This window comes from Antedon mediterranea, chromosome 10, assembly GCF_964355755.1.
Source record: "Antedon mediterranea chromosome 10, ecAntMedi1.1, whole genome shotgun sequence".
Classification (NCBI taxonomy): domain Eukaryota; kingdom Metazoa; phylum Echinodermata; class Crinoidea; order Comatulida; family Antedonidae; genus Antedon; species Antedon mediterranea.
This window is the reverse complement of record NC_092679.1, coordinates 21,611,060-21,636,393: the sequence shown is the minus strand read 5'-3', so window position 1 is coordinate 21,636,393 and position 25,334 is coordinate 21,611,060. Positions and strand designations below refer to the sequence as shown.

The 25,334-nt window shown below is 34.0% G+C and overlaps 1 protein-coding gene across 2 annotated transcripts in view; it reads right to left on the bottom strand.

Moving 5' to 3' along the window:
* LOC140061064 (ubiquitin carboxyl-terminal hydrolase 34-like) overlaps window positions 1-25,334 on the bottom strand; it is a 44,801-nt gene that overhangs the window by 7,963 nt on the left and 11,504 nt on the right. The window contains exons 12-62 of one of the 2 annotated variants that reach the window (XM_072107482.1): window positions 24,806-24,915; window positions 23,563-24,359; window positions 23,157-23,359; window positions 22,334-22,455; window positions 21,634-21,761; window positions 21,338-21,427; window positions 20,948-21,043; window positions 20,466-20,548; window positions 20,210-20,367; window positions 19,651-19,761; window positions 19,384-19,483; window positions 18,975-19,137; window positions 18,369-18,495; window positions 17,983-18,237; window positions 17,467-17,652; window positions 16,727-16,858; window positions 16,185-16,346; window positions 15,501-15,563; window positions 15,237-15,308; window positions 14,898-14,984; window positions 14,573-14,764; window positions 14,334-14,442; window positions 13,948-14,072; window positions 13,477-13,617; window positions 12,789-12,952; window positions 12,274-12,394; window positions 11,468-11,651; window positions 11,012-11,175; window positions 10,368-10,580; window positions 9,830-9,964; window positions 9,176-9,437; window positions 8,774-8,982; window positions 8,156-8,209; window positions 7,848-7,955; window positions 7,233-7,373; window positions 6,924-7,037; window positions 6,268-6,431; window positions 5,710-5,791; window positions 5,488-5,574; window positions 5,073-5,147; window positions 4,779-4,973; window positions 4,262-4,366; window positions 3,946-3,990; window positions 3,592-3,696; window positions 3,148-3,295; window positions 2,888-2,985; window positions 2,624-2,705; window positions 2,030-2,115; window positions 1,825-1,908; window positions 1,383-1,489; window positions 783-960 (exon numbers count right to left, since the gene is read on the bottom strand). In XM_072107482.1, coding sequence (XP_071963583.1) covers window positions 783-960; window positions 1,383-1,489; window positions 1,825-1,908; window positions 2,030-2,115; window positions 2,624-2,705; window positions 2,888-2,985; window positions 3,148-3,295; window positions 3,592-3,696; window positions 3,946-3,990; window positions 4,262-4,366; window positions 4,779-4,973; window positions 5,073-5,147; window positions 5,488-5,574; window positions 5,710-5,791; window positions 6,268-6,431; window positions 6,924-7,037; window positions 7,233-7,373; window positions 7,848-7,955; window positions 8,156-8,209; window positions 8,774-8,982; window positions 9,176-9,437; window positions 9,830-9,964; window positions 10,368-10,580; window positions 11,012-11,175; window positions 11,468-11,651; window positions 12,274-12,394; window positions 12,789-12,952; window positions 13,477-13,617; window positions 13,948-14,072; window positions 14,334-14,442; window positions 14,573-14,764; window positions 14,898-14,984; window positions 15,237-15,308; window positions 15,501-15,563; window positions 16,185-16,346; window positions 16,727-16,858; window positions 17,467-17,652; window positions 17,983-18,237; window positions 18,369-18,495; window positions 18,975-19,137; window positions 19,384-19,483; window positions 19,651-19,761; window positions 20,210-20,367; window positions 20,466-20,548; window positions 20,948-21,043; window positions 21,338-21,427; window positions 21,634-21,761; window positions 22,334-22,455; window positions 23,157-23,359; window positions 23,563-24,359; window positions 24,806-24,915 — 7,322 coding nt within the window. The remainder of the gene's footprint in view (window positions 1-782; window positions 961-1,382; window positions 1,490-1,824; window positions 1,909-2,029; window positions 2,116-2,623; window positions 2,706-2,887; window positions 2,986-3,147; window positions 3,296-3,591; window positions 3,697-3,945; window positions 3,991-4,261; window positions 4,367-4,778; window positions 4,974-5,072; window positions 5,148-5,487; window positions 5,575-5,709; window positions 5,792-6,267; window positions 6,432-6,923; window positions 7,038-7,232; window positions 7,374-7,847; window positions 7,956-8,155; window positions 8,210-8,773; window positions 8,983-9,175; window positions 9,438-9,829; window positions 9,965-10,367; window positions 10,581-11,011; window positions 11,176-11,467; window positions 11,652-12,273; window positions 12,395-12,788; window positions 12,953-13,476; window positions 13,618-13,947; window positions 14,073-14,333; window positions 14,443-14,572; window positions 14,765-14,897; window positions 14,985-15,236; window positions 15,309-15,500; window positions 15,564-16,184; window positions 16,347-16,726; window positions 16,859-17,466; window positions 17,653-17,982; window positions 18,238-18,368; window positions 18,496-18,974; window positions 19,138-19,383; window positions 19,484-19,650; window positions 19,762-20,209; window positions 20,368-20,465; window positions 20,549-20,947; window positions 21,044-21,337; window positions 21,428-21,633; window positions 21,762-22,333; window positions 22,456-23,156; window positions 23,360-23,562; window positions 24,360-24,805; window positions 24,916-25,334) is intronic. The other variant, XM_072107483.1, reaches the window with a different exon arrangement.

Genomic DNA, 25,334 nt, shown 5'->3' with positions numbered 1-25,334 from the left:
GAAGAAAATGTTAATTTATAATAATTACAGCGACAAAAACATTTATGTCACTGTTAATTTTGAAGCACAACATACTTTATAATGGCATTTATGTGATAACAAATGATTATTTTATTTATTTATTTATTTTTAATTCTCATTTTAGGCAAATTGCCAAGGATTACCACAAGTGAATTCATTCACTATCTTTCTCAAAGGTAGCAATCCCATTCATAAGACAAACATATACACAAGATGCTCTGCATAAACAAAGACTTATTATTAAGTCTTTGGGAGTGGAGTTGTTAATTGTCATGAGAAAAAAACCCTGACATATGACAGCACTTGAACCCAGGACCCTTAGATTGGTAGCCAAGCATCATAACCACCAAGCTACAGCTCCACTCCATTATACAGTGAGCCTCTATTAAGGGGACACTTTTTAAAATTTGACTCTTCAAGGACCAAACAAAGTGTCCGGTTAATATGGTTTCTCCTGAATAGAGGTTGCCTGAAGTGTAAAAAATATCTCATGCCTCTTATTCTATTCACTATACAATCCCTAGTAAGTGGTCCCTGAAAAGGGGTTGACCAAAGGAGGGGTTGTTCCAACATCAACTAATTGCTAATTTTACAGGATGGGAGACCCATGCTTTCTAAACCAAGTCTCATTCAAGGCTTAGGTAGTGGTGCTGTAATCCAGGAATCGTAACAGGATTTGAACCAATGAACCTGGTATTGGTAAGGAAGAATTCACAGTTCCACTTTATAATCTCAAAGTTGTTCTTGGTGGCTAAACTTACAGTAGGGTATTGGTTAGCATGCGGTGTGAGATGTTCAAACGCCCATTGTAGATTCTGTTGACAAGCTAATTGTCTTGTGAATGATTTAGACTGTTGGCAACACAGAGTGAGTAGTCCATAGTATGCAGGTAGCATCACACGGTTGAACATAACCACCTCTTGATCCTCATGGTCCGCTCTGAAAAAAACAAACACAATTGTTTCATTACCATTATTTAAAAACAAATGAAATTTACAAAGCCTATCCACAGTAGTTAAATACAATTTGCAACACTAACAAAAAGAGCAATTTTTGCCCTTTTGTGGCGTTATTTAGGGTTCTCGGATAAGGACTATAAACCGTATGTCCAGTGTACACACATTGCACTTTAAAGAATCTAGTACGAGTAGGGGGTTACCCTGGTGTACTAGTTCACACTCAGCAACTGTGTTGTCGTGGAAAAGTGAGAGAGTGCCTTATAGTGGCTGCACTGACATGATGTAACCCTTAGGGGAGAAGCATGTAAGTGTAACATCTGAGTCTACAGCACATAGAGACTATTTGTATTATGTGCTATACAAATTTAAAATCATTAACCATTTAAAACATGTAATACTTACAAAATGTAGTTGTACGGTAGGTGTTTGGTAACAAGAAAATTTGAGACGATCAACTGTACATTCTCAGGACAATCTTTACACACATAATACCAAAATATTAACAGAGCCTGTCAAATAAATAAAACATATATCATATCATAACTGTGTACAAGTTAGGTACAAAATTCTAATTGAATTTCATCCATATATCTTACACCAAACCCTAACCCAAATCAATTGGCAAGATTAAACTTTGTTTTTGTTTTATTTATTTGTTTATTTGCATCCAATAAATTCAATAGAATTACTCATTAACACAGAAGAATTAGTTTCCATTGGGGTAACTCTAAGATTCGACCCAGAACTTTTTGCTTAACAGGTCGGGCATCTTAACACTAGACCACAGTTGAATCATTGTAGAATTTATTACTACTTTACATAATCATTTAGTAAAATACAGTACCTCTTTGTTATGATTGCATGAAATTGGTGGTTCTGATAATTTTGGCAGATAGATGTTCCAAAGATCTTCAAAATATGGACTAAACTGTGGAAGAAAATTAAAGTTATGATCAATAAAAGTCTACACTAAATTACAAAATGTTTGTTGAAAAGAGAATTCTATATAATCATCAATTTATCTAATTTAATAAATTAATAAAGCTTACCATCTGCTTCTCGGTGTTTGATATAAGGCAGTAATTAAGAAGCGAGAAGAACGATACGAGTTTGGCAGTACCATGTACCGATGCATCTAATTTGATAAAGACAAATAAAAATAATAATAAATTAAATAGTAATTATTCTATGCAAGATTATTTGTTTTTTAAAACCTATCATGAACTATCTTTTACAGAAAGGACTACCCTGGATTATGCAAGGACTATCCTGGATTATACAAGGAATACCCTGAATATTCAAGCACTACTCTGGAATATGCAAGGACTACCCTGGAATATACAAGGAATACCCTGGATAATAATAATAATAATAATGGAAATTTGTAAAGCGCAAGCATCCGTCTAAAAAAGACGCTCACTGCGCTACTGAACAAAGAACATGAAAAAAGTTACAAATCTTAAACTACTAGACTACAAACATTACAAATACGCTACAAGTTTTCTGGATAAGACATGTTGGATATGCAAGCACTACCCTAGATATGCAAGCACTACCCTTGATTATACAAGGAATACCCTGGATTATGTAAGGACTTTACCCTGGATTATACAAGGACTACCCTGGATTATGCCTGTACGTACCTGCAAATGGCCTGGCAATTCTAAGTAACTCCAGTAGCACCCTGTACACCTCATGTAACACTTCAAGGGCCTCTGAACTTAGCTATACAAACAAAAAGAACAAACAAAATTATCTATCATTTGGTAGTATGACTTCAATATCATATTTATTTATTGGGAAACAAATTTATGTTTTAACATATGACAACATGGATCTGAATTTATCAACAACACTGAAGCATAACAAATTCAAGGAAACAAAGACATAACAAATGTAAATCTTACATTAAGTTCTTTTTGTGGATTATGCATACTCCTAGATGACCTATAACCTTGCCGGAATTGAATGTCTGGTACAAGGGAGACTAGCAAGTAGGCAGCCGCTGGAAAACAAACAAGTGAAGGAAAATGAAATATATATATAAGCAATATATAGTATGCATTCATAATATTATAAATGATAAATTGATACACACTTTTTAGCTTGAGCTATATACACGCATAATAGAAATTATTTGACTTTGGCATTCAAATATCAAACTTACAGCTCCTAACACGTGCGTTGTGATGTTCTAATAAGAAATGTTCAATCCAGCTCTCAATGCCTTGTAGTGTCCAATGATGAGCTATCTTGTTCCTAGGTACATGAGCAGCGAGCCAATCAAGTACTTGATGGGGATTGTACTCAGCAATCTAAGGGAAAAAAACATCAGTTTGAAATTAATTTTTAGTTGCTATTTTAGAGCTATGATATAGCTTTCTACAGTCGATAAATAAAATACACATATCAACATTGGCGTTGTTAGTCTATGATTGAGATACCTACTTGTATACAGCCTCGACATGTCATTTTTCCAAAATATAGACACCCCTCAAAAAGAAAATAGAATAGTCCAATCCGTAGCACACTCTCACAATGATATCACTCTCATAGACCAGACATTTTCTATACTAGACAGTGCCTTGCAATATATTTTCTTTATACCTACCTCCCACATTCTCTGAAGTATCAATGGGGTGAAGTTTGGAAGACCAGGAGGTCCTCCTACCATATCAACTAGCATCGACAGAAGCTTGAAAAAGGGTTGACCAGCCTAGAAATGAAACAAAGCAAATGAATTCATTGTTAACTTCATTATTAAATAAGTTATGACTGCCAGAGCATGTGTAATATGTTGGAATAAAGAGAACAGTAGTATAATGCTCTGTCTACACTAGTGAACTTTGACAGTGTGATGTGGCCAAATATGGTAGTTATATGACATCATCCTGTCTATATATGGGCACATCACATAAAGTTTGATAGTGTAGACAGAGCTTTAGAACGGTTTGGCATAACTTACCTCTTGATTTAGTTTAGCAATTGCATTGAATATCATGGCCACAATCTAAAAAATAAACATACAAATTCAACACTTAAAAAAGGAACTTAACTGCAATGCACAGCAACATGTTTTGCCTATCTGTAATTGTATCAAATTAGAAAAATAAAATGTTGTTCTCTGTTGGGATATGATCCAATGATCTTCAGATCACTAGCCTAGCATTCAGTCTTAGACATCAGTTTGCAATTATGCCAAAAACTACAGTTGCATTATTTTAAATATAAAATAAAACTCTTATACTACTAAAGATACGAGTTAAGAACAATAGACTAACCTGTTCAGCAAGTCTTGGTGCAAACCTCGTCAAACTAAATATCAGATTTCTTGTTTGTTGAATGTTAATATTGTCACGAATTTGTTGATAAAGAAATGGAAATCCCTAAAAATAAGAATTTAACAATATAACAATTGATTTAGGAAGATAATACTTTCCAAGAAATTGTTATCTTAGGCTTGTTCCAGCCAGCAAAACTTGAACAGTGATAGAAGGCAGTACATAATTCTTATTTGAACATTTGTAAAACAATTGTGAAAAGCAGAAAGCTGGAGTGGTACGGACACGTGTTGAGATCCAGTGGGCTGGCCAAGACCATCCTACAGGGTACCGTACAAGGAGGGAGAAGGAGAGGCAGACAGAGAAAGAGGTGGGAAGACAACATCAAGGAATGGACAGGTTTGACCTTTGTTGACTCACAAGCTACAGAGGACAGAGACCGATGGAGGAGGATTGTCTGTCAGTCAGCAGTGGTGCCTATCAGGGGTTAGGAGACTGAACTGAAACAATTCCTCACCTTGCCCCCTACAAGTACAGCATAGTCGCTCTGAGAGAGCGTAAGTTGTCGGTCTCTTCGAGACTGCTCTACCAAGTACGCCATGAGGGCGATCATCTTTTCTAATGAGATTGGTCTGTACTTGTCTTCAGTTAACGAGATGACATCATCGTCATCATCATCTTCATCATTGTCGTCATCAGACAATACTTCTACCTAAAAATAAATGAGGAGAAAATATTCAAAGCTTTGGAGGAAGTGCTTTAAAAATGATGATCGCTGTTACCGTATTAGTATATGAAATAACACACTTACATATTCAGCAGATTTGGTTCCAAGATAAAAGTTAGCCATAATTGTTATTGCTTCTATTGACAGTAAAAATGCAGACTGTGAAAAAAAGAGAAACAAAATTATTAAAAAAGGTGTGCTGTGTACCTTATAAGGTATACTATTTTGCTACTCACCCTCTAGGTACAAGATCATATCTATTCAATCTCCCACCAGACAGATTATTTTTCATATAATAACTAAAATGCATCTTTATTCATACTTGACATGATTATGTTCCAAAATATCTTGTTGATTTCTTAAACTTAAATGTTTGTAAATGAACGTTTCTAAGTATGTTTACCAAATTAAGAGCACTGCCTGTTTCAGTTAAAGCAGTATAGTATCAGTGCATAGCTTTTAATCAATGTTTCTACTAGAATAATAAAAACCAACTTGCCTCTGCTTCTCCAATCTTTGCAAAATCAAAGAGCAGTGAGAAGTATTCTGTGAGGTGTTTACAATGGGGTCTCACCCCGTGCTCAATCTGCAAAATAAACAACAAAACATATCATGTACTAATTTCCTAATACTCAAAGTATACCAACTTTAAATTTGATTAAATATTTTTTTATTATCATTTGTACTATTGATATATAGATAAGGTTATAATAGTACTTACAATAGAAAGTAATTTCTTGATAAATCTTGTCACGCATGAACAGTTTCCAATGTGAGAAGGAGAAATGTAACCATCTTCATCGCTGTAATTCAAATTAAATTTGTATAAAATAAATCCTCAAGTGTCCCTACAATAGGGGTATTCCCTGAATAGTAGTGTTTAAACATATAATATGGAAATTGGAACCCTATTGCTTGCTATCAGTAGCATATAATAATAATCCAAGTTGGTTTGGGAAAAAATCCAAATCTAATACCCTTTTTACATCTGCAAAATGTAACAACGTGTAACAAGTTGTAACCAGGTTTGCATAGTGTGAATACAATTTTGTAGAAAATCTCTGATGAGAGGCTAGTTTTTGGTCCAAGATGTTCCAAGTTCTTGGTATCAAACTGACCAGTTATAGTAATCAAATAGCACGCAACTACGCTTTCCTTCCAAGATTTCTCAGGGTTCGCGTATGAGTGTATGAAAAGGTCTAATAAATCGGGAGATCAAACTTGGTTACAAGTAATAACAATTTATGCAGATGTGAAAAGGGTACAAGTAAAGCCTTACCTATCAACATCAGCATGTATGTAAAGAGGTGCATGTTTCTCCCTTAGTTGTGGTATAACATGAATACAAAGTCGTTGAAACAGCTGCCTAACGGTTTGTATAGGACACTTAATAAGAATCTGTATCGGCCAACAGTCATCTTTAGCCATGAAGTCAAGAAACCACTGCAAGAGGAACAAGACTGAATATATTACCATAAATAAATATGAAACAAATGGTTATGGCACAAATAACCAGATTTTAAGAATTAAAACAGAAACTAAACGTAAATTGTATACAGGCACTCAAATATAGATTTCCATTATATTTATAACACAAGTGTATTCTTGCCATTTGATTGGTTTATTTCGTGTCACATGCCATGCATTATTTTTTACATTAGAGCACTTTGCACATTCAGGTTTTTGTTATTTAACTGATAAACATTTATTAAATCTATACCATTTACACATACTAGAGAGAGCGGAAAAGCGCGTAGCTTGTCCTACACTATTTATCGTGAGTGTAAAATACTCTTTTGGTCCACTGTTTGTATAAATGGACATAAGAAATAACATTCTATATTTTTATTACCGTTACCGCTCGTCTGTGTAAATTGGCCTTTAGGGAACCAATTGTTGAAATCTGAACATTATAGTATAGACCCTCATATTTACCTCACATGCTTCAGGACATGTGTGAAATTGCTTAGTCATCAGTTCCATCCATTGCACCATAATGGGCTTTTCTTTTGCATGGATTAGGGTCTCAAGTACGAAACAGGTTGTCAACTGTAAAAACAAATCAAAAACACATTAAATTGACTGTATATATATGTGTAAGGGTGTGTAGCGCAGAGTGTTGGACGTTGGATTACTGATCGTGAGATTGTGGTTCGAATCCAACTACCGTCACATTGCTTGTATCCTTATGCAAGACACTTTACTTACATTTGTTAGTGGAGCATAACAAGAAAAAAACTCTACCTTTGAGCTCATTGGTTGAAAGCTCTGTGGTTGTGGTAGCGTAGCTGGAAGTGGGTGACATACTTTCCACATGAAATCCATGTACTGACGATCAAAGATGAAACGATCCCGTAAGAACTGCATGTTGTCCTGCCATATGGACTACAGAAGAAGACAAGTTTAACAAGTTAATTATGGATGCACAGTCAACAACTTGAAAAAAAGATTTTCCACGAATTTTAATGCAGAGTTATTTTCCACCGAAAATCTGGAAAACTTAGGCGCAGGATAGCTTGGCCTGGCCTAGAGATTTGTCATCTAAGATAACTGTATATTTTAAAAACTAAACAACATTTTCACAAAATTTTATTTCACAGGTAACACTTGACTTGTTTTATTGTTGTATTTTGTGTATTGTATCTCTTCTGAGGGTTCCAAATGATCAGCAATTGCTTGATGAATCATCCTCATTAAATATGGTTCACATAAATTAAATAAAAAAAACACTTCTGGGAGTGGTTATAATGATGCTTAGTAATTAAACAAAAGCATTTCTTAGGCCTTTGTTTCAAGAATTAACAGCTAACATTTGTACAGGCTAATAGGACATTCAATGTTTGTAAGTATGCTAATTACCTGAGCAAGTTCCTTAGACATCTGGACCTGGTCCAAGACACTAGCTGCTTTCCTCTTAGACTCCTCTGGTTCTATCTTCTCATAGAATAACATATATGCACTGTGTGTCTGTAATTAAAAGCATTTCTAATAAATTCAATTTCAATTTTTTATGTTTAATTTTGAACTTAAAAATAAGGGGATGCTTTCAGGACTCTTAATAGGGGTTGCCCATAGTATAAAAAATATGTATCGCCCCTGTTTTTTTTTTTACAGAAAGTTTGCCCTTAATAGGGATGTCCCAAGAATATCTACTGTCATTACAGTACCTTTTCAAAAGAGAAATCCATGTACTTGTCAGTCACAGAATCATACGTCTTTGTCTGAAAATGAAAGAAATCAAATTTATACTAATCTTTGGTTCCGGTTTAATGGTTCTGGTATGTAGTTTATCAACTGGTCTACACTAGAAAACTTGTTATGTCAAACTCAAACATGTTTACTTAAAGATGTATATTGTTCCCCTGAAAAAAATAATTCTTAAATTTTTGTTTTAATATGCCGTTTTATGTCGCCTAATAGTTATCAACTTTGACCGAAAATTTGGATCGGAAAAAAAATTGTATTTACCTAAAAAACTGTATTTTAAAGCAAAAGATAGTCAAATTGGCTGCCTGCCAGCATATGGGTTTTTCGTTGAATTTAACCATTTATTTGAAGTGAAAACATTTTTTTTGTCATTGAAGTGAATAACTTTATTAAAACTACAAAATAATCTATTCAAAGTCTCATCTTATTAATCTTCATTTTTCATGTTTTTGGGGGACAATACATCTTTAAATTTGCCAACTAAACTACCAGTGTAGACTTTATACTAAAGCACACAAAATAGGAAAGATGTGGCTATCAGTGTACCATATCCGAATAAACCAAAAACCAAGTCCTACCGTCATTTCGCCGCCAAAGCACTCGGCAGCTAACTGGGTAGAATCAAATGGTTTCACTTCTGCGTCATTAAACATGTACCATCTATCACGCTGGGCGTCGCTGTGTATACGGTCCTTGATAAAACTGTAGTAATGGCCACCGTCTGCTGTCCCGGTGTGTACCGTCACGCCAACTAACCCATATAGATAATCTAAATTATCTTCTTCACCTGTAAAAAAAAAAATATTTTATTATTTGAATATCATTATATATATAGATATATTTCCTCCTCTGTAACGATGGTGTTCAATCGAAACATACTAATTTTGTATATTATAAAAAACAAACAATTTATAAACAGTGAGTGTGCATGTGGTACAGTAGAAAAATGTCAATGAAATAATATAAAATGTGCGTCATACCTTGTACTTTGTTGCCCATGAGGGCGTCCTCCGTGTAGCCCGACATGTCCAGCTGTACAGGGAATGAGAAGTGAGTGTTAACTTTCTCCTTCATCATTGTAACCATGTTGAAAGTGTATCGCATTGTGTTGAACGACAGGATTTTGGGCAGCTTCTTGAAACATGCTCTTTTCTCTGCTCGGACTTTCTTCCCACATTGCGAACATGTGTACATGTTATCGCCCTCTAGCGTGTCTTTAACAGTTACCTCATCAAGTGATTCCTAAAAAAATATACATAATTCATTAAAAACAAAAACTTTTTCATATAGGTAAACTTATGTCACTATTCTAATAATTTCTAGACTGGCTATATTTATTTAGTACAATTCCTATAAGGGAACACTTTCGGTTAGTCAACAAAGTGTCCTCTGAATAAGATTTGGCCGTAGTGTATGAAATACGTATCGTTCCGCATGATTGGTTTCACAGAAAAGTGTCCCCATTAGAGGGGTGTCCCCTGAATAGTGGTGTTCGAAAGAAGGGGCTCTATAAGGTCTCCTCAATGAGAACTCATAGCTAAACCCAAGTTTATTATGAAGAAAAGAGATAAAAGCAGGGAGATGAATAAATTGTATTTAAAAACTTTAAAAAAAAAGAAAAAAGATCGACTCACATAAAGATTTTTCATGTCAGCAACTTGACATCTTACAGTGAAAAACTCCTCAGTTGTTCGGCTTACATGAGGGCAGTCTAATGATACCACATTGTTTGTCAACTCTCCCTTGAACAAGCTGTGAACAAGTTCTCTCTACAAAAAAAAAAACCATGTACACAGAATGTTACATTGCAACGCTCTCTCCCTGGGAGTTGAAGAGTTGTCTGCTAATTTGACGCTTGAGTGATTCCAATGTGATTGTAACAATTGAAAATTTGACTGAGACTTGAAAGTTCATTTGTAATATACTGATTTTATTTTACAAAAATAATTACTTTTCATTTTTATTGGTCATTAGTAGCAATTGCCAAATATTTGCATGTTATTTTTTTTCAGCTAAATAATTAAGATTTATATAATTATCTATTATTATTGAAATACAGTGCTATAAATTGATCATTTCTTTCCAGTTGAACTCAAAGGATGGCCAATCATGAAGTAAAATATTTTTAGGGAATCCCCCCCTTTTTTTTTAGTAATCTAACTATATACTTACAAGTTCAGGCGTCATTTCTTCCATTTTACTGATCAAGTCTGTGAAGAATTCGGTCATGTCCTTTTGTTCGCCGGTATTCAAAGGCTGCTTATCCATCGTGTACACTTTACAAAAGCTGCGTGGATTGTAGGTTTTGCGTTCGCTTTCTTGAAGGAATGTAAACATACGCTGAAGCTCGTACAGCGTGTTTTTGTGTTTTGTGTGTTCGGTTATCTTTAAAATAAGTTGAATCGATAATGAATAATGCTATACATGTAAAAGATGAGACCAACATCAGAATTACGTTATGTTAATATCAGTAGAAACTCTCTTTTGAGACACCTCTATACAGGACACACCCATGTTAAGGCAACAAACAAGTGATACTATTGTTCAAGGGGTACACTCCTATTAAAAGGACATTTTGTTCTGTTGAATTGTAATTGAATTGTTTTAAGACATTAAGGAGTATATTTATAAATTTATTTATTCCTTTCAGTGAAACATAAAAAGAGAGCACTGAGGAGAAACAAGTTCTAAAATTATTTAAAAAAAATCATTACACCAAATGATTTTTATGTTGTGAGCAAATAATAAATTATTGCTGTCTGAACAAACAATAAACACACTATTGTTATCTAAGCAAAAATAGTAAACAAGCTAACCTTTCCATTGAGTATAGGAGCCCTAGCCTCAGGCATCATGAACAATTGTTGCATACAGGAAGCCATGTAACATGTGGCACCAAGGTTCGTTAGGCCTACGTAGCCACATGGTGAACGTCCATCATCAAGAGGCCAGTATTGCCATGGATAGGGGATGTGAGAGCCTAGGAAAATGGAAAAAATATAAATGGAACTCCATTTGTGACAAATAACATGCCATACATCTAGACCAAAATTCAATACTGGGACTATACCTGGGGATATGCCTTTTTAAAAAATTAGACACAACGTCGGGGGTGAGATTAGACCCGAAGTGAGATTATATTCGAGGATATACAGTATAGAAATTATATAAATACAAACCTGGTCTATGCTGACTTAACATTAAGGGGTGGAATTAGACCCAAAGTGGGACTATATCCGAGGATATACGGTATATATAAATTATATAAATACCTGGTCTATGCTGACTTAGCATTCTCTTGTGGAGGTTGGTGTAATTATCTTGACAGCTGTCAGCTAACTTCACCAATAGGTCAAATGCAGCGTGCCTAGCTTCTCTTGACTTGCATTTGGGTAGATTGCGATTATCAATTGAAGGAACCGCAAACAAACAGTCAAAAACATTGTTTAAAAACGCCTAAAATAACAACAAAATTGATAAAATTATGTCTTTCTAAGAAAGCCTAGTATAATCTTGCCACATGAATATAAATATAGCTATGGTGACATTTTTTTTAATCCGAAATTTCGACATATCTATATTTATGTGGCAGGATTAGGCTTTCATAATTTTCTCTAGCCAGGCGTACGGTTCAAATGTTCTTTGTGGAATTAAAATATATGTGCATGGGTATGTATTAAATAGTAGTTATACTGTAATATTCAGTCTACATACAGTCAAGGTTAATAGTTGGTTAATCCTCCATCTTGTAGTTCGTTTCTGGTAGGGTCATTGGCCATGATTAATGAAAGGGGCTGAATAGAACTAGACCACCGGGATAACCACTTTTCTTTCCGGAGGATGGGCCCGGTTTAAAAAAAAATTAACATGAGCAAATGCGTACACTAAACCTGTCCAGTTTTAAGTCCTTACCACCAGAAAAATGAAACTTCTTGAAACTTTATATATGATATTAATATTTATGAGATTATTTATGACATTATTATTTATATTATGACTGTAGTGACTGCTTTAACCACTTTAATCATATAGACCATACAGTCATAGGTCAGAGGTCATTCTAATTGGGAAAACAAACCTGTCCTTCCTTGCTAAATTTGAAAGGCGGGTCATGCTTGAGTGCTGATGTACTGAGCTTTAACAATCCTGTTAGTGTTTTGTCTTCATCAGTCGTATGGCGATCTTCAAATATTGGACGACTGTAAAAGTAAAAAAATTCATTTAAAAAATGATTATGTGACATAAGAACCAATTCTAAACTAAAACAAACAAATTTTATTGTCTTACTCTTAAAAATATTTTTTTTAATATGCCATTTTAATTTCACATAATAGTAATCCATTTTGACCAAAAATTTGATAGAAAAAAATGTGTTTACCTGAAGAAATTGTAATTTAAAGCAAAAAATAATCCAATTGTCTGTCAGACAAATTTATTTTTTCTTTTTAGTGTGAAATCATTATTAATGTTCTTATTTATTCATATTATTACTGTATATTGACTATCACTATGACTTATGTGTCAGATTCCATGTATACCTCAGTTGTACAAAGTAAATCACTTCCGTGTTTCATAGAAAATTCATAAATTTACCTTGTAAGTGCCTCTGCAAGGTGTTCTATTATGGAATTAATTTTAATGATCATCTTCTCAAACTCATCATCATCCTCTGGTCGTTGAACCTTGTCCATAAGAGCGCACAATAACCAGAAGTAGTCACGGCAACCAGGTCCTGGATTATCATACTCATCATCAAACTGGAGAAGATAATTAGATTGATAAAGAGCAATTATGAAATTGTAAAGTACTCAGGAAGTAGAAAACGTTTTTTAATTGCCTAAACCATTTTTAATAGTAACAAAGTACATGAGCACAAATTAGTAAAACCATACTAAACTTGAACAAATTAAATACAATTGATTTTGTTACATTAAGATATATTGTCCCCCTAAACAATTTTTTAACAATATGCCATTTTAATGTCACATAATAGTTATTCACTTTGACTAAAAATTGTATCGAAAATGATTTACCTGAAAAAAATGTAATAAAAGTAAAAATCAGACAATGGTTTTTGGTTTAAATTAACTGTTTCTTTTGTCTTTTTATAAGTGAAATAATTATTTTTGTAGGGTTTTTTTTCTACAGATTTGAATAACTTTACTAAAATTGCAAAGTGGCCTAATTCGGATTTTAGTAATCTGAATTTTTCATGTTTTTGGTGGAAAATACATCTGTAAATTGAAAAAAAAAAAAATAATAAATAAATAAATACACTCACCTTCTTTGGTTTAATTTCTTGGGCAACTGGTAAGAAATTAAGGAGAGTTGAAAGAAGGGACCATATAAACTTCTGACAAGGTTCTTTATTGTCCTCACAAAGATCAAACAAACCGTTGCGAACTTCATTCCGAACGTACCGCTGTAAAATATCAGTTTTTTAGGTTTATTTAATTTATTTTGTTTCCCTTTTCTCTATAACGTACAACAAAACAATCATCAGAATACATAATGATAAACACCACCACTAATTAAACCGTCGGAATAAAAAAACTCCTACCAGAATCAGATTTAAAAAAAAAATAAAACATTAAAAAACAAATTTAAAACATACTACTGATGAAATTATATGTTTCATGATGATGACATAATATTTGTTGAAATATTAAATCAGATTAAATAAAATTGTGGCGTTTTATTCAGGTAAGTATTCACAGAAGTTTACAATCATTGTGACACCAAACAAACATACCTCTGGTGTTTTCAACACCATGCGAAGTAGCCATTGGTCAAAGTTTGGACTTTTGACCAACTGACTCTTGACCGTTGAGTTACTCGTTCCCCAGGACTTGAGTAGCATCATTGCATAATGCACAACTGTAAGAATAAATTATATCAATTCAAATGTTTCTTTAAATCTACACACTATTATGTTGTTGATTGTTGTAAATTTAATTTTAGGCGTTTAATAGTATGTCGTATGGATTCAAATTCAATCAATTACACTTTAACTAAAGTCATAGGAGAATTTGTAAAATTTGAAGTGTAACTGTTTCCCTTAGCCTAGGTATTATTATTAAATACAGCCACAGGGACACGTATGTTGCGTTTGACGGAATATTTGTTGAATCTGCTTACCCCAATAGCCCGATTGCACTTGCCCAGTTTCCCTCATTGCAGCTGCTTGGTACAAAACATCCATTAACTTAGTTAATACTCCATCTTGTGACATCATCTCTAACAATTCCTAAAATAAAAAGCATAAACTTGTGTCAAAATATCTCAGAACAACCAGAAAAGTCCAAAACATCTTGAACACCAACATTTCGTAAGATTTTCTACTCTTCAGAAATTTCTTTAGGAAGTAAGTTACTTACTTGAGACAGCCGCTTGACAGACTTCTTCTCGTCTGTGAATGGTTTGTTCTTTCCGCCCCTTGACTTCTTAGGTAATACGTCAAACTCTGGTAAACTGTCAAACACGTCATCTTGTCCAATTTCCATTGTCACCTGGTCCAACGCAAACTCATTGATCAGTTTGAGCACACACGCTAAACAATCTTGTTGCCACTAAAATAAAAACAAAATAAAGTGTTCAAGCAATTTGTATACATAGTACATATGTTTTACATTTTTAAAGCTCTGTCTACACTATCAAACTTTATGTGGCATGCCCATATATGGACATGAAGATTAAACTTACAATGGTCCATTGTTGGTCTTCTTTTGGTTCAAGATGGCCAGACATGAAGATGCTAAAAAGATGTTTTAAACCACCTGTCTTGATAAACTGTGACAAAAAAAAAACACAGAATTCAATTAAATTTCTTTATTGCTGCAAATACCATCAATGGCTAATATCCGCTTAAACATACTACATCATACAAACATATACAATCAAACAAAAACATTAAAACAACCAAGTCCTGACAAAAACTTAGTAGTAGAAACAATGAGGAGCTTTCATTATCATGAATAAGTAGCTGTTGAGTACTAAAGTCATTCTGTACATGCGCATATGTTTCAAGTATGACACTCTTACCATTAATGACCATACATCTTTGCTATCATCATCCGATTCAGTACTATATAAGCACGAGTCACTCTTAGAAGCCTGAAACAAATAAAAAACAATATTTGATAAAGTTGCAATGTAAAATATTTGCATCAATTAAAAGGTATGCAAAATAGATAAACTATTATTACTATTTGAATGAAGGGAAACGTTATAACATGTGGCAATTCAAAGAGAAAACAATGGCATTGATTGGTTTATCCAAGTAAGTACTCACATTATACTACTAACCTGTATGTTGCCTAAATCTGAAGTCCCAGGTTGTTGAGAAATATCAGCTCTACCAATAGCAGCCTACAAAAATATAACATTTATTGTTATTTCAACGATTTAAAATTGGGGTGTTCTGAAGGAAATGTATTAGATTTCACGAACCAATTATGAGTGGTGACGGTATAAAAAAGTGTAACACTACACTATCAAACTAGTTTAACAAAAAAAATGTGATGTGCCCAAATATAGTGAGGATATATGAAACATGGTAGTAATATGACATCATCATGTCCATATATGGGCACATCACATTTTTTGTCACATAAAGTTTGATAGTGTAGGGTTAGGGTTAGTAAATTACAATACAACCTATAGGACATTAGGATATGTTCAGTACTTAATTTCACATTTTTAGGCTCTGTCTACACTATCAAACTTTATGTGATGTGCCCATATGGACATGGTGATGTCATATCACTACCATATTTGGGAATATCACTACCATATTTGGGCATATCAATACAATATTTGGGCATATCACTACAATATTTGGGCATCCCTACCATATTTGGGTACATCACATTTTTTTGTCAAAGTAATTTGATAGTGTAGACAGAACTTTAGGCCCTCTGCCCCATATTTCAAAATCTCGAATCTGTCACTGCTACGATCACAACAAATAAATTTCTTAGTACTTCTTACCACTGATTTGCTTCTTTTGCTTCCTTTAGCAGGTTGTCCAAGTGTTTCAATGATTTGTAATGAGTACAGTAATTTATGCAACTTGCTCTCATCCAACAACTCACTCCAGTTCACGCTTGACTGCACATTGCCATCTGATAACCTTCTGCTGGTTTGTTCTTCCTAAAAATTACAAATATTAAATAAATTAATTTTCTATTTTTAAAAACCTCTGTCTACACTATCAAACTTTATGTGATGTGCCCAAATATGGAATATGCACTATGGTAGTGATATGACATCATTGTGTTCATATATGGGCACATCACATTTTTTTTTGTCACATAAAGTTTGATAGTGTAGACTGAGCTTTAAGAAATCTACAATAATGGCACAGTCTTGCTTATCAATTTTTTAATATATTCTCCTATTAAATGAACTTAAATGAACTCCTTTAAAACTAACAAGAAGCAATATATGTCTTAACACTATGGTAACCACTATTCAGGGGACACCTCCTTTAAGGGGTCAAAAGGGTGTCCTCTTAATAGGGTTCTACTGACCTTAGTAGTAACTTTAATATTCTTAAATTTATTAAGCATATCAGCACTGGTTGGTAGGAGCATTAATAGATCCCAGACGTTTCTTGATAGTACTTGAGCTCTGGACATGTAGTCTTGTTTGTTTTGCTCATCCTGTTTCAACAAAACAAAACAAAATATTAACGTAATTGTATCTATATGATAATATAAATTAGGTCTTAAGGATTTAAAGAACATACTGTGCCAATTACTGTATAATAAAGTTAAGACAATGATGAAAAAGGGATCGTAAGCAAGGAATAGTCTTGTATATAAGAAAAAAAGTCCAGTTTTACAAGGACAAGAAATTGTTCCAGAAGTCAGTGGCTTACTTTAGCAAGTTAAAAACATGTATTGTCCCCCAAAACATGAACAATTAAGATTAATAAAATCAGACTTTGAATAGGCTATTTTGCAGTTTTTATAATCACTTCCATAGAAAACAAATAAACACACAAATTATTTCACCTCTAAATCGACAATATAAGCAGTTAAATTTAACTGAAAATAATTTTGAATTACAGTTTTTTCAGGTAAAAAACATTTTTTAAATTTAATTTTTGGTGAAAAGTGAACTAATGTGACATTAAAATGGTATATATAAAAAAATAATAATTAAAACAAATTATTTTTTCAGGGGGACAACATAACTTTTAAATTGTGGCTTTGAAATAATCTTAAACTTTCTGAATAGTGGCCATTTTAGGTAAGCTAGTGTTTACCTGTGATTCACACTTCATATCTTCCAATTGTTGTAGAAGATTTAAAAGACAACTAAAGTATGGTTCTTGCAGGAGAAGCATCATGGGTAATTTCTCCCGAGGTGGTGGCGGTAGACATGACGACGGTAGATCCATTGTGTCCCGTTTACGTTCTCTTCGTATAGCTCCGAAAGATACATAAACAAGCTGCAACGCAATTTAATAATAATTTATATTGAATTAAAAAAATTGGCACATAATTCAAAATCAGGCCAATATTTCAAACCAGGTTCCTGGATAATGACTTTACAAACATATTGAGCATAGGTTATGAAAATGTGATGTAATGAGATTAAAAGGTCTGACCCATCAAAAATAAAATTATGGAAAGTGCCTTACATGGAAGATGATGTCATAAAAAAGCATAGCTTATCATAAAAAAAAATGTTCTGGCAGGATTTGAACCTGCAACCACTCAATGGCAGGGAAGGTACCATACAGTTAGACCACCACAGAGCTAAATATGGTACTACATACCTGAAAGTCTACAAAAGCCATCTCTTTCAACATTTTTTCGTCAAGATCCGATGTTAGCTCATGTCCAGCCGATATCATTCGTACTGGTCCGTGATTATCCAGTAGAAAACTGGACAGGCTGGAGAAGCCATGGGTCGTGGATGTGATAGGTTGTCTGGGTTTGTCGTCACGCTGCTTTTGTAGCCGCTCAGAGAAATGTGTGACCTCTGCCCTAAGGTCAGCAACTAGGTCATTAAGATGTAATTCTAATGTGAACTGGGAGAAAAAGGAAATTAATAATTGCATTTAATTATTTGAAAGTAGAACTAAACAATTTACTTTTATAGTAAGTTATTAACTAATTAATTACTGTAAAACTGAGAAAAGTAGTCAAGTTTGTTCAATACCTTTTCAGACATGCTAGCCATCTGACAGACCACTCTGATAACTTCTGCATCATTTTGTACTTTGTTTTTTTCATGACTTGTGATGCCTTTACTGAGCAGTTGCCATTGACGTAAGTGATATGAATATCTGTAAACAAAATAGTTTTAAACTGTGTAAATTTTATGAGACCAATATGGCATAATGGTAAGGGATATCAGAATAGCATGCAAGAGGCATGGGTTCGAGAAATATCTGACACATTGCTCATAATGCTCATTAGGTTGTCCTTCAGATGAGATGCAAAGCCGTTGGTCCTGTGTACATACAATGTACCATAACAAACTTGGTATACTAATCTAAAATAGTAAGGGATTGTTCTCTACTGATCATGCTAGGCGCTACATTGTGGCTATGTTTGGTCTATAGATTAAACCTAAGACGAATAATAAAGCGCCAAGCGCCAGTTTACTTCTAGGTTGGTCCTTATTTTATGCTCAATATTATTTGTATGGCATTTGATGAAATAAATGTTTATTGAATTAAAAGAAAAATTATATATATATATTTTTTTTGGCATATCTCATCTGCCATGGCAATAGTAAACTATTAAAATGACAAAAAATTACCGTTTCTTAAAAGCTTCTAAATGTGTCTTTAATAAAATTAAACCTCTTTGTAGCACCAGTAAACTAGATTCTTGTGAGTCAGCCAGCTTCGCTGACGCACCTGATAAACTCTCCATGCATAGCTGAATAAACTCCTCCTCCTTCTCTAATGTGCCATTACCAGCTGCCAACAAAATAAAATGATTACATTTTAGATATCAAATTAATTATAGTATAAGTCAATTCACTTTATTATTGTTTTGTTTTATTCAATTTTCAGGTAAAAAATTAACAAAAAATACAATGTCGACGGTGCAGCACCCTGAGGATTGCCATGAGTGCTAAGCACTATTTAATCGGCATCCTATGTTACACCTCAAACAAACAGAAGTAAAAAAAAAATGTACAACATTTTTATCAGAAATCTCACCATTTATATAATAAGTATTCAAGTACTGTATAGCAGATATGCTGACATCCGTATTTTTGGCTCTTAATGCTATTTTCCACAGTTGTTCAATCCCAGGCATCTTAGAAGAAAATAATTGTAAAATTATTTTACAATTAGGAAAACACATTGAAAACAAGTAATTCATAAAACCCTTTCTAGTAGTATTGTTGCATATTCTTTATCTAAATTTTAGAATATGCAAGGATAACAGAAAATTAAATACTCGTGTTTAGAAAAAGTACATACCTCAACCGCAGGGCTGTCATAAGATGAGTTAGCTAGTCTAGCTAAGCTACATAACTGTTGAAATAGCTTTAAACCAGTCATACTGATTGTGTCAGCTTCAAGTAAAGGCATCTGAAAAAAATGATATAAGAGTGACAACATGATCGGTTAAAAACCATGCTCATCAGCATAGTCAATATATGTATATTATATTTATTCATATATTATTTATTCAAGAAAAAGAATCAAAGCATCATATAAATAGGTTTTAATTCATGCTATCTAATTAGTTAATTAAACCATGTCAAATATATACTGTACCACATGTTTAAATTAATGCTCTCTGGATAATACAGTAGATATAGTTTCAACCATTCCCCATTTTCACTTGTACACAACATGTAGGCAATTTGGAGATAAGCCTACTGTTTACAGAGCACATTGAATGTGGTTCAAATGTTTGTTTGAAAGTAGGTGTTTAAAGTAGAAATCTGGAGCTAAGCCAACACATTACAGGGTATATTGAATATACGATGGCCTGCATGTCTGCCTGTGCAGTTACATTTTCAATAGTACTTACTTTGTTAAAAAAGATATGTTTAAATGTTTCTAGGCCCAGTGGATGCTGTTGATCCTTGTTCCTAGCCTGGTTCAAAAACCAGTTTAAAGCACCATCAGAACACTCTTCATCCGTAGCAAGGCAAGACCAAAGAATGTCCACTTGATCTACAGATAACCCTACAAAAGAAAATAAAAAATATTTGTGCCACAGCTCCAATATATGACCCTCAAAATCTTATAAGATAAGATGATACTATTTTAGTTATTTCACTTACTGAAATCATCCGGAGAACCAAGTGTGGAAAACACGCAGTTTAGAAATTGAAGACGGACTTGCACTTCAGTTGAATGGGAATATCTGATAAATAAAAAGAATAAACATCTTGTATAATCATGTATTACTTATTATATGTGTATGTTGTTCCTGTGGTTTTAAATATATTTAATGCTATAATGTATTGAGACACTGTTTGTATGCATACAGGGTTTTCAAATAAACCATAGAAACAGCATTGCAAGGAAACAATATAAATTGCAGTTAAAACAGCCATAAACATTTACTCATGACAAATATGATATATTCAATCAATACAATTACACTACAGAGGAGAACCCGTCTTTTTGGACACTCCTATTAAGGGGACATTGCTGTTAAGAAAACACTTTCTGTTAAATGAAGGATACACCACTAAGGATATACAGTACTGAGTCCTTTAATAGAGATTTTACTATATATAAACCTAAAAATGAAACTCACAGTCCTTTATCCCTTTCTCCATTCTTTCTTTTCTGTGTATAATAAACTAAATCCTTAAAGAAATGTTCCATCATGTGAAGTTCTTCTTCTGCCCACCTGCAAAAAAGAGTTTTTAGATATTAACCTGTGAAACACTGTGCATCCCTGTATCATAAATCAATTATAAATTGTACACTTGGCCATCATACATTCAGAAACAAAACAGGAAAAATGTGTAATTCTGGCACTGATATGAAGATCTTCTTCTGTTTATAAGTTTATTAATATGGATGATATTTCCGAAATAAAAAGAAATTGAATTGAAATTGAAAAACAACAGTGTTTGTTTAAAATTTCTGAATTACCGACATCTTGATATAATAAAACTATTTTTTAAACAAATAAACTTACATAGTAATCCAATGGGTATTACAGTTATTCCTATATTGTTGAAAAGAACCAAAGAGTTTAGGTAGAAGTCTTAATGATACGACAACAGATCTGAAAGAGAAAAGTAACATAAATTAAATAATATGAAGCACAGTTGTGAATGACATGTCAATGTAGCCACTACAGGCAACCACTCATCCAAGAGATGTGTACAAGTAACTCGCTACTCTTATCAACAGGAGATAATCTACAAAAGAGCTAATTGTGAATACTGGATCTACAGTTTTAAAGAACAGTTTAAAAAAATAAAATCGTACCGGTGGTGTTTTAAATTATCAAGGCATCCTTCAACGAACTTCATCCGTATTTCCCTCTCAGGGAAAACACATACTAGTGTACTAAGCATCTTCTCCGCTTCTACAGCTAAGCCTTCTCCTAGCTGGGACTGAAAAAATTAAGCAATACATACAAAATAAAGTAAATCACAATTGTATAAAAATTAAGAATAGCCTTCTCTCATAAACACGACACTCAGATAACTTTAACAGTTCGATAAGGGAGGTAGAGTAAAAGCAGTGAGGTTAATACATTAATTGGAATTCTAGTGAAATTTAATTGAACCAGAAATTAGGTTTAATATGGTAGGCATTTTACAAATAAACCTCTAATTTTCTTTCACCAGCAAGAGAAAAGAGAGAAAAGCATGACGTAATAATGGAAGGGGATATTGGCATGCGAGATGTATGGGTTCGAGACCTGTCTCTGCCACATTTACTCTTGTATCCTTAGGTAAGACACTCTCATTGCCTCGTTCTTCGAATATGCCATAAAGCTGTTGGTCCTGTTACACATAAGCATGATAATCATAGACATTTTTACACTTTTCAAAAAAGTAAGAGATCATCTCCTGGTGTGTTGATCATGGTCCTACAGTACACTGGGTCCTCTAGGATGACAGTCTTGACCCAGGTCGCCCAGTGTAAAGAAAAAAGGTAAAAGACTATGACTGATACTCACAGCAATACTATCTTGCACCAAGTCCCAAAGAAGAGTGTGTCCCTTCTTACAAACTACATCAAAATTGAAATCCTTATACGGTCCTTGCTGATCATCACAAGAACTCCTCAGAGAGCACGTACCTATAAGAATTGTAGCATGTTATCAAATTTTTCATTCCAAAACACCTTTTAATTTTCAGTATAAGAATTATCCATTATTCTTTATTATTATCCTTGGGTGGCACTATCAAAGATCACAGACTCATAATTGAATTGATGTGGGAAAGAAGTCAAGCCTAGGTGCCCATGGTTCAAAGAGGAAAAATGTATACAAAGATTATAAGCTAGGTAGCTCACATTAAAAGATGTGACAACAAGAATAAACAGTCAATGGTTTTTATCAAATTATATACACAGTGGGCTTAAATTGTTTTTCACAGCAATTTTTCTTTAGAAAGACATTATGCACTTGTCAACCCTCTATCCCTTGGGACAGGTGCATGTCAAATGTCATTTACAAATAATTATTGATGCAGGAGTATGTCACATCAATGAACAATGGTGTGTCAATGTCAGTCACTTTACCACCCACCATATCATGGGTGCGTTATGGTCACCTAAAGGCAAGTCACACTTTTTTAAGCATGGTATTCATAAGGTATAACGCACATCGGAACAAATGACACACCTCTCACGGGGGTTGTTTAGTGGGTCATACAAGTGCATTAGGACTGATGACACCATTCAAATATTTAACACTAAGAGAAGCTTGAGTCCGATTCTCCAGCAGGCGTAATTTCCCTTTCAAAGAAATACACTTGAGCATGTGTACTATTACTAACCTTTAGCATGTTTTGCATACACCGAGTCAATCTCTGGCAGACTAAGCTGCCCTTTCAATTGCAGATGTAGCTGCTGATTCAACTGGATAAACTCATCCTCACCAGTGGAGTCCTCACCATCAAAATCTGCCATGTTCTTCTCTGATTTGGTACTGCCCTGGGAACTGCTACAGCTTATGTCTTCAGGGCTTAAAATATCAATGCTAGATTCAATCAAAGAAAGATTCTTTTATGAAGTACTATATTCTATCACATTAAAAAAAAATGTCAAGTAAAAGATGAAGATTAATAGACAGTAGAACACATCCTATTCAGGCAAAGGTTAGGGAGAGGGGGAAATTAAGAGGACACTTTTTTGGGTCCTGAAGGTGTCCCCTTAATAGAGGTTCTATTATAGTTCACTTACTTTCTAATCCCTTGAGGAAATGGTTTAAAACCTCTACAATCATAAACTTCCACGTCAGCACTGATCTCGCCCGTAAACTCCTCAGATTGTGAACACCGCCGTTGAGACGACAACACAATTAAATTATCCACATCAGAGTCCAAAATATCGGAGGCGTTCGGGTAAACGTGCATCCCCGAAACAACCTGGACTAACTTTTCACATTTTTTTACGCTTTCATCTTCCTCATCGTTGTCGCTATCGGAAAGAATCTCGTCTTTTAGTCTAAACGGTTTAGACTTGCGTAATGCTTGCAGTCTTTGTCTTTTAAAAGTATGATCTAAGTTTATCGTTGCTCGTTTGGCTTTGATTGGACTTTCAGATAAGTCTTCTCGTAACCGATCTATCTCCTCAAGCTCGTGCTTACTGCTACCTACGCTACTACCGTCGCTCCGATTACATTCTTTAATATTTTTTAAGCACGGTGATAACTTTGTTGGCGTGTCCATACTAGATTCACTGGCTTCACTACCAGCTTGTTCTTCGTTAGATTCCCCACTCTCGCTATCCATAGGTTCGGGACTGGTTGCGAGAGCCTCGTTCTCGGAATCTATGTTGTCGGAATCGTCCCCGTTTGACTCATTGGACGATGAGTGCCTGCTCAACATCTGCTGTCTACGTTTTGTTCGGTGTCTTTTGATTAGTCTGCATTTATGTATACATTTCTTCGGAGGAATCGTGAAATCTTTTGACGAACCATCTAGCTTGATGCACTCACCGGAGTCTTCCATTCCAACAACATCTAACATTTCTTCAGCCTATAAAAATTAGCAATATATATTCAAAATCCAATAAAAAAAAAAACCGACTCATATTACAATTGTTGCATGAATTTGTCTGTCAATTTACAACCTCATGGACATTTCAATACTATAATGTAAATGTGTTGGAATAACCTGCGACTTGCAACCTAACTGGGCTGAATTGTGCACATGTGTGGATGGAACATATAATAACTTTCTTCTCCCCTAAGGTTCCCTTTGTGTCGACTGCTGCCACCAAATGGCACCCGTTTGTTTGCCTACTATAACGTATGTATTTATCTTACTATTAAGATCTTGTGGAAGAAGTAAGTTCGCTTAATGTCAGTGATCACAGGTTAAATACATGTTATCATGTAGATTGTAATTTTAACTTTTTTTTAAAACTGATTAACACTCCTAATTTGAACAATGTTATTTCTTTTATGGTCATCTATGCTTACCTCATCATCTCTATGGAAGTGGTGATGAGTTTCCTGTTCAACATCACTAACTTGTGTGTGCATACTCTCATTGCTATTGCTAAGACTGTGATGCCCTGCATGACGCATACCTAAACACAAGTTATACAATTTATAATAAAGCTCTGTTACACTATCAAACTTTATGTGAGAAAAAATGTGATGTACCCATATATTGGTCACATCACACTTTTTTTTTCAAACTAGTTTGATAGTGTAGACAGAACTTAAGAGTATTATAACATTTTCCAGGCAGAAAAAAATCACCAAATTAGTATTATTAATACAGAAAAACACTTAAGCTCTGTCTACACTATAAAACTCTATGCAAAAAAAAATGTGCTGTTGACCATATATGGATATATCACTATCATATTTGGGCACATTGCACTTTTTTTAGTAGTGTAGACCGGGCTTAAAGGAGACAACAAAGTTGCCATTCTTTTTTTAGGAAAGTGTCTCCTTAAATGGGTGTTCGCTAAATAGTGTTGAATGTAGCTGTTTAAACACC